Below are 17,694 nucleotides of genomic sequence, written 5' to 3'. Positions count from 1 at the left end.
GCAGAAGGGGCCCATATACATTATTATTATTATTTGTATTACTGTAGCATCTAGGAGCCCTAGACATGAACTAGAACCCCATTGTGCTAGGCAATCCCTGTCCCAAGCAGTTTACAATCTAAGGGCATGTCTACGTTACAAAATTAAGTAAACCTAACTTACGTCAGCATACAGCCACCACAGTTATTACATCACTTGTGTGTATCTTCACTTTGCTACTTGTGCCAGCGGTGCATGTCCTCATCAGAAGCATTTGCACCAGTTGAACTGTCAGTGTGGGGCATTGTGGGACGGCTTCTGAAAGCCAGCAAGACTCTATGTAAGCAAAGCAGTGTCTACACTGACACTGCATCAACATAACTACATCAACATTCACTCTATGCCTCTCGGGAAGTCAGTGTAGTGGGCGATTTATGTCAGCAGGAGCAAAATTGTACCATAGACACTTACAGAGTTAGGTCGACATAAGCTGCCTTGTGTCAGTCTAACTCTGTAATCTAGACCAGAGCTAAATATAAGACAAGAGATGGATACAATCGAGTATATGGGAACAATGAGACAATATTAGTCAGCATGATAGGCAGTGATCTCATGCTCTAGGAATGATTATCAAGCATAACCATTAATAACAAAGATGTCCCTTAGGCCCTGTTGGGTCCTACTACCAATCATGCACAGCAAGCACAGCAGCTATATAGAAGAGAGTTGTCACAAGATGCAGGAAAAAGCTTGAGGTGCCGCACAAAATACCAAGGAGGTAAAACAGACAAGATGCTGTAGTCTGTAGGTAATACGGCATCAATAGTAAGGCAGATTGGTATATATGCTGCTGTATTGAAGAAGCTTCTTATCCTGACTATTGAATCAGTTCTTTTAAGAAGCCTCTGTATGAGAAGTTTTCAGGCAAATAGTGATGTAACTATTTGAATGTTTCATTGGCTACTGTCACCTGTACACAGAAGTCCCTAAGTGTTGAAACATATTTGCTGAATGTTATCTACTATGAATTGTTTACCCAGATACACCTGACAGCAATTTGCACAGTGACTCAGGCGAGGTCTGCCACAAACGTAGACACAAGTGGAAGCCCTCCCCTTCAATGGTCAACATGCATGTGTTTATGCAGGAGCAGGACTCAGTTGTGCTAAGTGCTCTACAAGCACAACAAAAATATAGTTCCTACCCCAAAGAGATTATTGTCTAAGTCAGACAAGAGGTTGATATGACAGGCTACAGCAATGTGTTTACTTCCATCAGCTTTGGCAAACTAAAAAGGCTTTGTGAGAGCAAAGCTAAACAAGAAAGTGCATAGGGTGCCTTCAATCAAGAGCTGAAAATGGAAGATTATTATAAAACTCTACCAAACTCTGGATAGAATGACCTATCAGAAGAAATGTACATCTCTGAAGTTCTTATGGAAGTACTTTGGTGCTGTGGGTGGGCTGTCAAAACAGGTCCTTAGTCTTGTCAGTGTATGTGCACCCTGACCTTAAAATGAGATTATGGTTGGTCTAGCTATGTCAGCAAGGCAATAGCCACCTGGTTGTTATGGTTGTTATGGTGGCATTGAAATCCTGAGCTGATTCTAAGGATTCACCATCCACCCAGATGTTGAAGTCACCAAGCACTATCAGCTTTGCTGTTTCCAATGCCACTGCAGTGTGTACACCTCATCAGTTACTCAGGGACTTTGTAGTGCAGTGTGGGAATCAGTAGACCAACTCTAATCCCAATTTAACACCATGAGGGGACACACATGCTAGATGAACACACTTATTTGATGTAGTCTTATGGTAGAAGACTCCCTGTACTTCAGGATGGATGCAAATGCATAGCCACCTCATCTCTCTGGTGATTCCATTTTGGTTCATGCTGGACCAAATAGCCAGCTGGAATCAAAGAGGCCAAAAATGGCCAAGCAGTTTTCAGTAACACATAAAAGAATGGGGCTGTGACAGTGTAGGAGATCTCTGACAAATTATGACTTCCATTTTGTACATGGTCTTCCATTTTGTGCGTTGATTACCATTTTGTATTCTGTGTTAAAAAAAACCTTAGTAAGGTCCATCTTACACTGCATTTCAGATAGGTGGGCAGCCCACAAAAAAGGTTTGACACCTAGCTGAATGACTATGACTGAGAAGCCATCAAAGAGCCATAAATTGTGTTTCTTGACTGCTGCTCCAGTCCCATGGAATAATGAGCTCTCTGCACAGATGCCTGATTGGGGGAAGAGGCTGGAATTTCTCAGTGTGGGTACATGGCACAAGAACACAGAGACTGTATTTAAAGAGGAGGGCTTCTCAGTAGCGTGGGATTATCCACTGCCAGATGGAAAAAGAACTGGTTGGAGAGAGAGAAGGCCTGGGGGGACTCTGCCTGGCCTGAAATGCTGGCAAGATCTCAGAAGGGGTGAGATTAGGCTAGGGAAGAGGGTGTCTCAGAACTTTTGCTATTTTGTAAAGATCTTTAACTCTCTAGTCTTTTTTAAGAGTAAAGTGACAATGGTTAAGAAATTCCTTGGCTAAGCCTGTGTTCCTTGACTTTTTGCCATGTTGTCCTCTAAGTGGTTAACCTAGAACCCCAAAGTGACTAGAACAGTGGTCTCCAACTGTGGCACACACACCCTCAGGGGGCATGGAGGAACATTTGGGGGGTGTGGTGGGGCCCAGCCTAGCCCCCATAGGGGTGGGGAGGGAGTGCCACCTAGCCCCACTGTGGTCCCGGCCCTGGCTGCTGGCTGTGGATCAACTCCTGCAGCCCCCGACTCCACTTCCCAGCTCTGGCCCTGGCTCTGGCCCAACCACAGTCTCTGACTCTGTTCCTGGCTGCAGCCTGTGGCTCCACTCCTGGCTTCTGGTCGCATCCCCCGGCTCCAGTCCTGGTCCCCGACTCCAGTCCTGGCCCCGGTCATGGTTCTGCCCCCAGCTGCAGCCCCTGGCTTCACTTCTGACCGCAGTCCCTGACACCAGCTACAGCCCTAGCCCAGCTACAGTCCCAGCTGTATCTTTGCTCCGTGCTCTGCCCTCATTTCCTCTCCACCCCCAATCCCAGTTCTGCTCCCAACTCTGTCTTCAGTCTTCGTGGGCTGAAGACAGCCACTGTGCAATAATATAGTAGGGTGCAGACAGATTCCACTAGTGGAGCAGGGGGTGCACCCAGAAAAGTTTGGACACCACTGGACTACAGACTAGGTGGTGCTCTGAGGGTGTGTGTAAGTGACTGTGGAGGCTCAGGAAGTCTGAGGCAATGGTTCTAGAGTGTGGAGACAGCAGGACATTGGAGTCGCACACCTCATGGAAGGGCTTAATCAAGTGGTCTGAATGTGGAATGTGTCTTACAGACCTAGAGTTAGGAACAATGATCAAGGTATGCATAGACCCAGTTGGCTTAGAAGCAAATGGGATCCACTGGTTGAGTCCACTCACAACAGACTGATGTCCATCCGGAGCGGGACTGGGCCAGTTTGTGATATAGCCCTTGTCCTTAATTAAGCCATGGATAAGTTAGACTTTATTAAGTGCCTCTCTTGCATTTAGGTGTTCAAATCAGCAACTAAGCATTTTAAATGATAGGTACCAAGCCTGAAGATTTGACTTGCTATTGCTTAGTTGCAAACAATGTTCTCCAAGATCCAGTTAACAAGGCAGCAATATACTTGATTCTTTGAAGGCTGTATTTTGGCAGCTAAAAATATAAAATCTTTTTTTTTCCTGAAAAAAGGTAAGAGTGTTGCAGAATGCAGCAGTAATTTTGATGAAACACTAAAAAATATGATATCCACATTCTGGCTATAGTGGTTAAGGTGGTGGATTTGGAGGCTTTTACTTCATGTCATTCAATGAGATATTTTAAGCTCGCTTATGCAAATTGTGTCCCTATATCTTTCATGCTAAGCAAATAATAAGTGTGCTTGTATGTCACAAAGAGTGTGGGTGAGCTACAGTTTTCTGCTGGGGATGTGGTGGGAGTAGGCACAGAGAGGTGGAAGTGTGACATTAAATTTTTAGAATAAACTCTCCTATCTTTTCCAGTCCACACTAACTGGAAAAATATGCATCAATTTTCTGTTCTTAAAAGGAAATTATTTAGCAAGAATGGACCATTTCAGTCCATACAGAGGGTGTTTTTTAAAAATTATTTATTTTATGTTTTATGTAAGTAAAAATAGGAGGTTATAACTAAGCCTGTTTTGAAACCTTGACTTTGGCATTCTCTAGGAAGCGAAGGTTATAATACCACATATGTAACTATTCCATTGAAGGACCTCAGAGTAACTTACCAAAGTTAATTAGTTAAGCATCACACCACTCTTGTTATTTAGGAGCAGGGGGTTTAGTGAGCAGTTCTGCAGGATGCTGAGTACCCTTGGTTCTCCTGTCTTTAATGGGAACTGAGGGAGTCTCAGCACTTCCCAGGTGTTTCTCAGAAAATCACAGGATCAGGCCATATGTGACTTGCCTATGTTACACAGCAATGCCTGGCAGTTATGACTCTTAGTTCCTTGCTGTACCTACCAGATTACACTCCCTTCGGTAACAGAGATGCTGCTTGAAAAGAAAGGTATTTTATAGCCAGCTGAAGTGCCACCTGCCAAAAACAAGATGAGAGGGAATGAAAGTCCCAGAGCATGGCAGTTACCACATTTCCACTTGAATGAGATGGGATTGAATTACCTGTTATTCATTTCCCCCCACTGCATCCCAGACTCCATATGCCTTTCAGGAATCTGTCTAGGAAACACTGACATTCTATCTCTCTGTTAATATCACGTGGCTTAGCTCTTTGTAATTATTTGTGGAACCCTTCCACAAAACTCTCCTGGGAAAAATTAATTAGCTAATGGGTTTTTCTGCACTGATTATTCCCTCTCTTCCTTCCCCCTTTCTCCAAAGCACATCACACCTCTACCCTTCGTTTCCTGCACCCCTACTCTAGGCACTGACCAACTTCCCACCCTGCTCCACACTCAGTCCTACACCTCCCTTGCACACTCACCACCCAAACACTGAGAGCCAATCCACTCGCCCCCTCCTCCCGCACTGACAAACCGCCCCTTCTTCAAGCCTCTGCTTGCGGAGCCCCTTCGCCTCTCTTCCCCATACCCTTCACGCATAGCTGGAAGGTAGGGATAGGATACAGAAGGACCTAAACAAACTGGAGGATTGGGCCAAAAGAAATCTAATGAGGTTCAACAAAGAAAAGTGCAGAGTCCTCCACTTAGGAAGGAAGAATCCCATGCACAGCTATAGATTGGGGACTGACGACCTAGGCAGCAGTTCTGCAGAAAAGGACCTGGGGGTAACAGTGAATAAAAAGCTGGATATAAGTCAGCAGTGTGCCCTGGTTGTCAAGAAGGCTAATAGCATATTGGGCTGCATTAGGAGGAGCATTGCCAGCAGGTCACGGGAAGTGATTATTCCCCTCTATTTGGCATCGGTAAGGCCGCATTTAGAGTATTGTGTCCAGTTTTGGGCCCCCCACTACAAAAAGGTTGTGGAGAAGTTGGAGAGAGTACAGCAGAGGGCAACAAAAATGATTAGGGGGCTGGAGCACAGGACTTATGAGGAGAGGCTAAGGAAACTGGGCTTGTTTAGTCTGCAAAAGAGAAGAATGAGGGGAGATTTGATAGCAGCCTTTAACTACCTGAAAGGGGGTTCCAGGGAGGATGGGGCTAGGCTGTTCTCAATGGTGGCAGATGACAGAACAAGGAGAAACGGTCTCAAGTTGCATTTGGGGAGGTCTAGGTTGGACATTAGGAAAAAGTTTTTCACTAGGATGGTGGTGAAGCACTGGGATGGGTTACCTAGGGAGGTGGTGGAATCTCCATCCTTAGAGGTTTTTAAGCTGAGGCTTGACAAAGCCCTGGCTGGGATGATATAGCTGAGGTTAGTCCTGCTTTGAGCAGGGGGTTGGACTAGATACCTCCTGAGGTCCCTTCCAACTCTAATATTCTATGATTCTAACTCCCACCAGCACAGCACCATCGCGCAGCCCTCGCCCTGCACTCGGACAGTCCTCGGAGCCCTCCCTCCACACCTCTCCATACCACCCCCAAAAAGGAAACCATCCAGCTCCCGCTAGCTCCTTCAGCCCTGCACCCGGCCCGCCGGGGTGACTGGCACCTGCACTCCTCAGCTTCACACCCCGACAAATCCCCTCCCCCTGCCTTCCAGCCCTTACACACCGCTCTCGCCACCGTTACACGCGCAGCCCCTCCCCCCACACACACACACACACACACGCACTGTTCTCTGGCTGCACCTGCACCCACTCCTAACCCCCCCCCCCCGTGGGCGCTCTCCAGCGTCCGCCCCCCCATCTCCCTAGGTGCCCCCAGACCCACCTCCTCCTACCCAGGCGCACACTCCGCCCCCTTTCTCATGCACACCCCGCCTGGGTCCCCGCGCAGACACCCCGCCGCTCCCGGGGCACGGACAGAAGGCGGGATGGGAACCCAGGGCTGGCTTCCGCGTGTGCACCGTCCGGGGCCGGGGGTCACCCTCTCGAGAGCAGCGTGCGGCTGAAATCTAATCCCCGCCCGCGCCGGCCCGGCCCTGCCCACCCGCGGGCAATGGCAGCGGGAGGCTCCCCCAGCCAGCCCAGCGGGCTATATAAGCAAGCGGAGCCAATGCCCGGCGTTGCGAGGGCGCGGGAGCAGGCGGGGGACCTGAGCCCCTGGGGAGAGGGAGAGCGCGTGCGAGGAGCCGCGCTGCTCTAGGGCAGCCCGTCGCCAGGCTCGGGCGAGGAGAGAGGAACTTTGCAGCCCGCCCGGCCGCCCGCGCGCGTGGAAGGGAGCGCGGAGGGCGCCGAGTGAGGCAGGCGGGTCCAGGCAGCAGAAAGGAACGCGTCGGGGCCAGGAGGGGAGACCCGAGCAGAGAGGGTAGGGGGGGTTCTTGGGCTCTGCTGTGTGGGGGCCTTGTCTGCTTGTCACCCCCCGTCCACCCCCAGCAGCGAGTCCCGGGGCGGACCTCGGCCACTTCCAGGGCGCCTTGGTTGTTCGCTGGGGGCCGCTATGGTGGAAGATAAGGCAGACCCCACCTCCAGCTCGGGGGACAACAGCCGCGAGGGGTGCCCCGACCCGCAGCCTTGCCCAAGCAGCCGGCAGCCGGAGTTGAGGGAGATGGAGAGGCAGGGGCAGGGGTCGCCAGCAGCGCAGCACGCAGGAAGCCGCTTGCTGGGAGGCAGCTATCCGCAGAAAAACGCCGAGATCCTGAGCAGCCAGTACGGCATCAACGTGTTCATGGCCGGGCTGCTGCTCATGTTCTCCTGGGCTGTGCATGCGGTGGGCATCGGGAAGCAAGATCTGCTCTCCTATCTCATCACTATCATGCTCGTCCAGGTCCTCTGGATGCTGTGTTACATCTTCAGGAGCCATACCCAGAGGAGACTGATCCAAGAGAAAGACACCCACGCAGGAGCCCGCTGGTTAAAGTGTAAGTAGCGAGTCCCACTTCCATATACTGGTACAGCCAAGTCTGCCCTTTGGTTTTCTTTCCCCCAGCAAGGTTAGCCAGATCCTGAGAGGCGCGGAAGCCCCAGCAATCACCCATAGACTCAGTACCTCTTAGGGCCAAATCCATGGTGTGTGTACTTCCTCTAGCCTTGGCCGTATAGCAGTGAAGGTCCCTATACTCAAGTAGAATGGAAGTTTCTAGTGGATTCATTCCATGCAACCTGCAACTTGTCCATCAGGTTACAGTGATCTGTTAAAAGAAAAATTTCACTCTCAGAGTGTTCCCCTGAAAACCTCTAATTTCTGTCCTATCAGATCCAGAGATATGCTTGACACCAATATATCAGAAGTTCCCTTTCAATTTTAGATGTTATTCTTCTGTTCTTCATAATGATCATTTTCATATTTCCCATCCAAAAACAATAAAAACCAACCAAATAAATAACGAATAAAATCAGCTATATAATTATAGCTAGATATAGATATAGCTGTAGATGATATGGATAGCAGTCATACAGCTGAACATACTAGAGATAAAAAACGAACACCCTACTTACATAATACCTAGATACAAGGATGGCAGGCACATTGAAAACAGGATAGTTAAATTAGATCAGGCAATTATGTAGGTGTGAGTCTATTTGTCTGTCTAGAGGAATTGGGGTTTGGGATGTGCACTCTTTTCAAGCAATGCAATATTATTTATTTTATCACAGAATGCATCACAGTCTATCTATACAAATAAGCTATTATGATTTATTACCTGTATTACCTGTAGGAGAGGAATAGATAAGACAATAAATATCATAATGCCAATATATAAATCCATGGTACACCTAAACCTTGAATACTGCATGCAGTGCTGGTCACCCCATCTCAAAAAAGATATACCTGTATTAGAACTGAAAGAAACACAGAGAAGGGCAACATAAATGATTAGAGGGTGTGGAAAAGCTTCCTTGTGAGGAAATATTAAAAAGATTGGGACTGTTCAGCTTGTTAAAGAGATGACTGAAGTGGGATTATGATAGAGTTCTATATGAGAGTTCAGGGTGGTTAAGTACTGGAATAAATTGCCTAGAGAGGTTGTGGAATCTCCATCATTGGAGATTTTTAAGAGCAGGTTAGACAAACACCTGGCAGTGATGGTCTAGATAATACTTAGTCCTGCCATAAGTGCAGGGGACTGGACTAGATGTCCTCTTAAGGTCCTTTCCAGTCCTATGATTCTAAAATCATGAATGGTTTGGAGAAGTGAATAAGGAAGTCTTATTTACCCCTTCACATAACACATGAACCAGGGGTCACTCGATGAAATTAATAGGCAGCAGGTTTAAAACAAACCTACGGAAGTACTTCTTCACACAATGCACTTTCAATCTGTGGAACTCATTGCCAATGTGAAGGCCAAAGTATAACTGTGTTCAAAAAAGATTTAGATAAGTTCATGGAGGGCAGGTCATCAATGGCTATAAACCAAAATGGTCAGGGATGAAATCCCAGGCTCTGGTGTCCCTAAGACAGATGCTGGGGATAGATCACTCAATAATTGCCCTGTTCTGTTTATTCCCTCTGAAGCATCTGGCACTGGACACTGTTGGAAGAGAGGATACTGGGCTAGATGGACCATTGGTCTGACCCAATATGGCCATTCTTATGTTCTTATGGTGCTATAAGTATTTATGGTGCTTTTCAGAAAGACAAGAAGACAAGGACCCTTCCTCAAGGAGCTTGCCATTCAGGATGTGAACTATGTGTACCATTCAGGTAGCTCCTATAGGCAAAAAGGGAATTTCTGGGATGTTTTGCCAGGTTTTTGCAGCAGCAGTTATTTGCAGAGTCATGTGCATATGGGATGTAGGCCCACAATGGTTTTATTTAATGGTGTGTAGAATAGTATGACAAAGTCATGTTAACTTAAAAGAATGTTGTGTTTCAGGGTCGCAGGAAAAAAGCAAAGTCCTTTGTAGTAACCATTGAGCTGTAGTTTGGAATCCCAACTGGCAAGGTTGTTATTATCAACTATCTTTTTTTCTGCCTGTAGCGCTGTAAATGGTAGACTGGACACACGGGTGTGTTAAATGCAGTACAGAGGTTGCATAAACCACTGTGTCCAAAGAATTTTTTTAAAATAATATCTCACAGCTTTGATGCAAATACAGAAAATTCCCTGTACAGCAACTAGTGACCATCATTTAGATGAAAAACACTAAGACCAAAATGTGATAATTCAAAACAATAAGTAGTTGCTATTAAACTTCATTCTTTCTCAGCCCCTACTGTTGTGACTTCTTTCGTCTCTTATTGCCAGTATTAACAGTACTTGCAATTTATATGGTTTTATTAAAACCATTTTATGCCCAAAGTTATACATCTGTTTTCTGCATAATTAATTTGCTAAAAATTTATACTATTCACTTGCCATCACATAAATACTCACTGACTATTATTTATTATTTCCCATAATAATATGCCATTCTTAGCCAAATCTTGGTAGTTAAATAAATTTATTTTAGGAGGATATATGGGCCAAATTCTTTATGGCTGTCATTTGAATTATGCCAGAGTGGAATTTGGCTTTATTTTGGGCCAAGTTTTGCCACCTTCACTCACGTTAAATAGCACTTTACTCCTTGAGTAGTTCCATTATTTGAGGAGTAAGATACTACTCAACATAAGTAAGGGTAACAAAATCTGGTCCTTTATCTTTGTGGCACATTCTTTCACTTGCCCTGGAGGATAATGAATCATAAAATCTTAGAAATGAGCTATGTAAAAGAATTATTTGGTCATTTTATCCATTTTTCCTGCCAATGCAGGATTGCTCTTTATAGTATATTCTTTAATGCTCTGCCAAGTGATGAATCTTCCACAACTTCCATTGGATGTCTAATACATCTCATTGTTAGGAAAATTTTCCTGATATTCAGACCACATTTTCCTATGCTTAGTTGTTTCTCATTGCTTGGACAATCCTAGACAATTCCTTTAACCAATGTTAATAGAAGAAAACATACCTAGGTTTATTTAAAAAGGTCCAATCCTGCAGTACTTACTCTGGCAAGACTCTGATTACTTTCCTTTTCCAGAGTTAGAACTACAGTACTGATGTCTTAAAAAGCATTAATAATTTTGTAATTAACAAATAAATAGCTAATAGAACTATTTAAAAGTTTGAAGAAAAAAAAAGGAAACATTTTATCATTGATTCATAGACTCCAAGGCCAGAAGGGACCACTTTGACCATCTAGTCTGATCTCCTGTATAACAAAGGCCATAGAACTTCTGCAAAATAATTCCTAAAGCAGATCTCTTAGAAAGAATATCCAATCTTGATTTTAAAAGTATCAGGAATGGACAATCCACCAGGGCCCTTGGTAAACTGTTCCACTGTTTAATCACTTTCACTGTTAATTACTCTCACCATTTTCATGATAATTTTCACAAGTTTTCCTCATTTTTTGGCCACCTGTATTAGCTAGTTTTTCAGAATGTGCCTCTTTGTTCTCATTGTAAAAAGAAAATGTGCATGAATTAACTGGTAAGACTAGAAAAAGACTGGTTAGACTAGAAAATGTTAATACTTATCTAGATTACTAGTTAGATTTAATTGTCCAGCCTTTTGATACCCACTCAATGACGTATTGTATGTATTTTCTTTAGCCAGTGAATACCATGGTGAAAAACTGTAACTGTCTGACCACTTATGGCTTGCATTTTACCAGCATAAATGTTGCATGAGAATTACTGAACAAAAACATCTTTTTATATAGTTAGCTAAGATGTAAAATACATTTAGTGAACTATGCAATAAATAGGGTTTCATTCAAAATAAGCCATTTCTAACCTGATCCTTTTGTGACTAGATATTGGCAGTTTGAACCTTAGAGCATTGTTCTTTCCCAATTTGTGTGGCATACAAAGCATATCTCCTGCAGTCTTAATGCAGGCAATGCTTCCATTGATTTCAGTGGGTGTTTTGCTTCCATTAGGATTATATGAGCATGCCCCAAGTAATAATTTTGTCAAATTCAGCAAGTAAGATGCATAAATGAAGTCCTTTGCCTGACTTACTCCAACGTGGCATTTTCCTGTCTGGATCCCATGGTTCAAAAAGAGCCAAGGGCACTACATAAGAAAGCAATGAAGATCAATCAAATGAAGTAAATCTCCTTAAAAAAAAGAGAGAAATAAATTGCTCACATGAGCAAGTTTATCCTATTCTTTTCTCCAACAGCACAAGTTACACCTAAATTATGGCCAGCCTAGTTAATTTACATTATAGATTTTGGCAGGCTTCAAATTTACCTCCTCCCTCTTTGCACCAATCTCTGTCTTCATCTGTCACTAAACCCAAAACAATACAATCATTTTAGAGTGGGATTTTCATAAGTATTTGATGTTGACCTAGCTCTTCTCCCATTGGAGTCCCTTCCATTGTTCTAAGTTAATGTTAAGAACTAGGCCAACACTGAGCGATTTTGAAAATCCCACATGTAATATGCCCAAATGTATAGATTTCAGCAAAATATTTGAAAACAATTCCCAAGCCTCCTTAAAACACTTTAAAAAGGGATTAAGACATCATGAACCAATTTTTGTTGATATGATATATATAATATTCAGTAATCCTAATTTCATATTTCCCATTATTTTTAGATAGAGATTGCTAAAGTACCTTTGTCTTGTTATCAGTATTGATGTGTGTCAAATATTCAATGTTAGTAAAACAAAAATAGCACTAATATGTCCACCAAGAAGAGGTAAGATAAGAGTCATTACAAGAATATTTGGCATATTGTATATTCATTGCAAATGTGGTCTGGAGACATCTGTACACATTTTGAATTGACTAAGGAGAAATTCCCATTGCTTTCAGTGGAAGCAAAGCTATGACACTTAGTCTCAAATTTGAATGTTGGGCATTTTGTGTATTTTGTTGGTGTATTGTCCTCAGACATTAGTGGGACTACTTGTTGTTTGACCCAGCCCAAACAAAATATTTTTAATTTTATATGAGTCACAGAAGACCTAATCCAGCTTCCTTGAAGTCAATGGCACCATTCTCATTGACTTCAATGGGAACAGGTTTGAACCCATAGCATATTTGGAGAGAACCAAAGGAAGTATGTGTGCAGAAATATTCATTATGACATAAATCATGATAACGTTATGTGAGGGGAAAATAAGTGTTTCTCCACTGGCCAGTTAGAATAATTGTCTAAAACTAATGAAATCTAGAACCCACATCAAAAGAAATCCATGGTCCTGTGTAATACAAAGCTACATGGAAGGGAGTTAACAATAAATATACAACAGCTGATTCATGCAAAAATAAGGTATGTGCATAGTGGAGGGGTCTGATCAGGAATCTAAAATGTGAATTTTTTGCTTTTGTAGGTTTAAGCTTGACTTTCTTTCTTGCTTTCTTTCTTCACCTTAGTAATGCCTTAAACTCAATTGAACTTTTCTCATGAGTAATGAAAAAAAGCTTGCAGAATCAGACCCTCGGACTGTACATCCTTTTCACCAATTACATTACTTTACCATTTTGCACAGTTTTAAATTATAAATATACTTATACACAATTTCTTTTTTAAAATTAGGTACTTAACTAAGGTTACTTCTTAGGGTTTGAGCCTACATCATTGAACTCAATGAGAGTTTTCCCACTGGGATCAGGATTAGAGTCTAAAATAATTTCCTATCATGTACCAAGTTAGTCTATGTATAAGAAATTATTAAACAAGAACCAGACTAGTTTTTCTCCAGTGTGATCTAAACTGTTGCTGCAGAAGGATATGGTTTCCTGTTGATGAGACAATTAGTATATTAAAAAAGAAATAAATCCCTAAGGCATGTTGAAACTATTAGGAAAAATATCTAAATAGACAGATTTTTAAAATTGCACTTTTAGGTAGTCATTTCCTCGTTATTTTTAGAAATTAGTCCTGCAGATTATTTTAATGGGATTAAACAATACTAATTCCCTTTAGAACAATAGTAATTCTTTGTAGCGGAAACCTATATGCCTAACTGCTAAAGCACTCTAGAATCTACCACCTTACAATACAATTTACTTGTGTACATAATAAAAAGTTATACAACTTGTGTAATTAAATCTGGGGTCCAATTATGCAAACATTTCCAGATGTGAGTAACTTCCTCACATAATAACTAGTCCAACTGAACTCAATGGGAATACTCACTTGAGTAAAATTACTCACACACATAGGTGCTTGCAGGATTGGGCCCTTAGCTTTTGAACTATGAAAGTGAAAAGTTAAGGCCAAATTCTCTGCTCATATAAAATATATCCCTAGGGATTTTGACCTTTGGTTCCTTTATATAGAGAGTATTTATAAAATATGAAACTAAAAATACTAATGGAAATGAAATCCTTCAGGTTGCATTCTGTTCCCAAGCCTGTTTTTTGTATTGACAAAGAGCTAATGAACTGAGCAAACTGTGTTATTTTAAAAAATGGCTGTAGCTAAGTGGCTTTAATGTATTTTTTTTCTCCTAATGTATTTTTTTGCATCTAATTTGTAGCTTCTTGTATGTAGTGTTGGCGTAGCTGTGTTGGTCCCAGGATATCTGGGAGACAAGGTGGGTAAGGTAATATCTTTTATTGGACCAACTTCTGGTCCAATAAAAGGTATTACCTCACCTACCTTGGAGCTTCTTGTCCATTTGTAATATAATCTGGTGAGTACATTGTCAACATGAATAATTCCCAAACAGCAACAATTACATTATATTTTTAAAATTTTCTTTCAAATAAATAGCTTATTTTTAGTAGGGTACTTAACGTGTTATTATAAGATGGTTGACTAGTTAACTTTAATTTTAAGGAACAAAATATAAACATTGAACAAAGTCAACTCTTGTGATATCATTTGCCATCTTTATATCACAGTCCTCTCTGAGCAATAAGAAACAGGGTAAAAATACAGTGATCTAAGTTCTTAGGGTCCGTAGCCAGTTTTCACCTGGTCTTTATTCAGATAAAGTTAAGTTAAAGTCAATGGGAGTTTGTCTGAGTAAGGACTTAGGAAAAAAAAAACTGAACAAAGATCTCAGAGTCTGGCTCAGTAATTTTATCTCCAGTTTGTGTCTTGTTGCTTAATTATGCTGATACAATAAGGTTCACTAGCAACATACCTGTATCTTATCATATAGCTTTCCAAAATGAGTTCCCATTTAGTCCTTTGAAGTGAAAGACATTGGAGTTATACTAAAAAAACAGTAAAAGGAAACATTTTAAAAAACCCTTTCAAAATATTATATAAAAATTTAGACAAACATTTATTTATTTAGATTACTGTAATGGATCTCAGGATGAATTCTAAAATCTTTGAGTTCATTTGTAGAAAGAAAAGCATACAGTTTTTGGTCTCTGACTTATAGTGGTTCAGTATAACCTTCTGAACAATGGAGATGGCATACCAAGTGATTGTATTACTGCCCAGTGTAGGACTCTTGGGTCAGGAGACTGTAACATTATTGTTCAGCTCTGTGAGCGGTATAGTTTGCTGTGTAGCTATATAGTGCATTAATTCATTTCACTGTATAACTGACTTTGTGCTACAGTTACTTGAGGCTCTGATCCAGCAAGGTGCTGAGCACCTCCTGCAAGATGCTGAATGCCCTCAACTCTCTGGGAATTGCAAGATTTGACCTTACATACCACATGAGTTATTCATGTATTGTGGTTATGCTTAAATCATAAATTGTGAAAGAACTTTCATGAGTTACAGAGATTTATTGCGTGGAATAACCTGATCTTATGAACATTTATTTATTTCACTGATTAGTAGATGTAGCCTTTTCAAAAAATGAATTTTCATTTATTAGTACAGATTTTCTGAAGACACATTAACTTCATATTGACATTTTCTAATATTTTTTTTGTCTTAGGTGGGATCACGTTATTTGCAGTGATTACTTTAATTCTGGATTCTTTTAAAATTGGATACTTTATTGGATTTTCAAACTGTTTATCAGCAACTGAAGGCATTTTTCCTGTTACACATGCAGTGCATACACTTGTACAGGTAAAAGCAACCACTCTTAGCTTGTTATTATTATTGTTTTTCTCACCAAGCATAACTTTTGTCTGTTCCTCTTCCTCTGTTTTTGCTAAATTAGTGTCTAAAAATGTTAAGAGATAAGTTGTTAAAGGCTAAACTTTTAGTGTGCACACCCCTTTCTGCATGCAAACTGGGATTTGAGCATGCAGATCAGGCAGTTGAGTAAGAAGTTACCCAATGTGTATCCAAAAATGCCTGTTTGTATCTAAAATTCAATAGCTCTTCACACATAGAGATGTATGTGTAAATGTTTCATGTGAATAAAGAGGTATCCTAGAAATTTGATCCTAAATTTGGAATGCCTTTTTGTAGTTCCTGTTACTTACATAACTGTCATAATTCTTTATGTGAAATAAGATAAATACATTTCACTGTTGCTTCTGCACAGGAACTTGCCATACTGGTTCAGTCCTTTGATCCATCCAATTTGGTATCCTGCAGCTGGTAGTAATAAATATCTCATGCGTCAAAGGAAGGCAAATCTCCTACATAATGTACTTATGTAGTTCTGCAATGCTTGTTTCTCGGGGAAATTCCTTCCTGAAACCTGTAAATGATGGGTTTTCACCCTGAAGCATGTTATTTGACTACGCACATCATTGTGTGCATAGCTGCAAACATAGTCAATAAGGTGTGTACAAATTTTCAAATCCCAGCCATTTGTCTACATGTCATTATGTGGCAATGAATTCAGCATTTGATTATATGTTGCATGAAGAAGTGCTTCTTTTTCTATTTAAATTTAAAGTGACTGCCTGTTTATTTTACGGACTATCCCCTTGTTATTACATAATAGGGCAAAAGGGAGAGGTTGATGAGATTTCACAATAGCTTCCATAATTTTGAATACCTGAATCAAAATCCTCTTGCGATTTCTCCTTCCCAGACTGTGAGCCAGATTACGCACCAACATGTGGTCAGGTGCAGCGTGTGGTTGGCGGAAGCTCAACTAACTTCCATTACCTTGCACAACCAGCTCTGAAGCAGAATTCCAGTCTGAGCTCCCCCATGTGCAATGAAACGCTGTACTTAGGAAGGGAAAAAATTAAAACACAGATAACTGATGCTAGTTAGATTACTTAATGCACTTCTGGAAGGTGCTTAGATAACATGGTGATGGGCACAGTATAAGAACTGTGTCAGAAAATTTGGATTTGATTCAAAACTTTCATAAAGTTTGAAAGCCTTTTGATACAGAATTTTGGTTTAGTTCCTTTTAAAATTTGGCAACTGTTTCACTGAACAGATGGGAAAATGTAGGAGGCATGTAGTCTTCTGGTTCGGTAGCTGAAGATCAGGATTCTCAGTTTGGCCAATGAAATGCTGTGTAGATTTAGGCCCACATTTTCAAAAGTGTCTACTAACTTTGAGTTCCTTAAGTCAGAGGTGTTGAGCATGCACAATTCCAGCTGACGTCAATGGGAGTGTGGATGCTCAGCCCTTCAGAAAATCAGGTCTTGGATGTCTCAAGTTTGGCACCGAAAATTGAGGCATCCAGAATGATTGGACATTTGTGAAAATTTGGGCCTTAATTTACTATTAATTATAAAACCATCTAATGTGTTTTGCACATCTCAGAACTCCATTTTGCTGGGACTATTAGCAGACAGAGCAGACATGCAATGTTGTTTTCAAAGTTCTGTGGAGAAGGGAGAACCATTTTTAGATAAGGGAAGAGGGCATTAGATCTAATATACTTGGACTTCAGTAAAGCATTTAACATGGTGCCGCATGGGAAATTATTAGTGAAAGTAGAGAAGATGGGGATCAGTACAAGAATTATAAGGCGGATAAAAGTGAGAGCAGGTTGTGCTGAAAGGTAAATTATCGGACTAGAGGGAGGTTACTAGTGGAGTTCTCAAGGATCAGTCTTGAGACCAATCTAATTCACTAATTTTATTAATGATTTTATCACAAAAAGTAGGGGTGTGCTAGTGAAATTTGCTGATATAAAGTTGGGAGGCATCCCCAGCATAGAGGAGGATTGGAACATTATCCAGGAAGATCTGGATGACAGACGACTGGAGTAACACAAATGGGATGAAATTCAAAGTACTAAGTGCATAGTCATAAACTTAAGGTCTAATAAAATGTTTGCCATAAGTTAGGGGCTCATCAGTTGCAAGCAGGAGAGGAGGAGAAAGA

At 41.6% G+C, this 17,694-nt stretch overlaps 1 protein-coding gene across 1 annotated transcript in view; it reads left to right on the top strand.

The window, feature by feature from the left end:
- The first annotated feature begins 6,667 nt into the window (after positions 1–6,667).
- The window catches only part of OTOP1 (otopetrin 1), a 30,138-nt gene continuing 19,111 nt past the window's right edge, over positions 6,668–17,694 (top strand). The window contains exons 1-2 of the mRNA XM_067530315.1: positions 6,668–7,436; positions 15,377–15,513. Of these exons, the coding sequence (XP_067386416.1) occupies positions 7,016–7,436; positions 15,377–15,513 (558 nt within the window). The 5' untranslated portion in view covers positions 6,668–7,015. The remainder of the gene's footprint in view (positions 7,437–15,376; positions 15,514–17,694) is intronic.

The sequence above is a fragment of the Emydura macquarii genome, unplaced genomic scaffold, assembly GCF_026122565.2.
Source record: "Emydura macquarii macquarii isolate MOO-44397 ecotype Brisbane River unplaced genomic scaffold, CSIRO-AGI_Emac_v2 contig_3062, whole genome shotgun sequence".
Classification (NCBI taxonomy): domain Eukaryota; kingdom Metazoa; phylum Chordata; order Testudines; family Chelidae; genus Emydura; species Emydura macquarii.
Note: the sequence above shows the minus strand (reverse complement) of the source record. Positions and strands in the feature narration are given on the sequence as shown.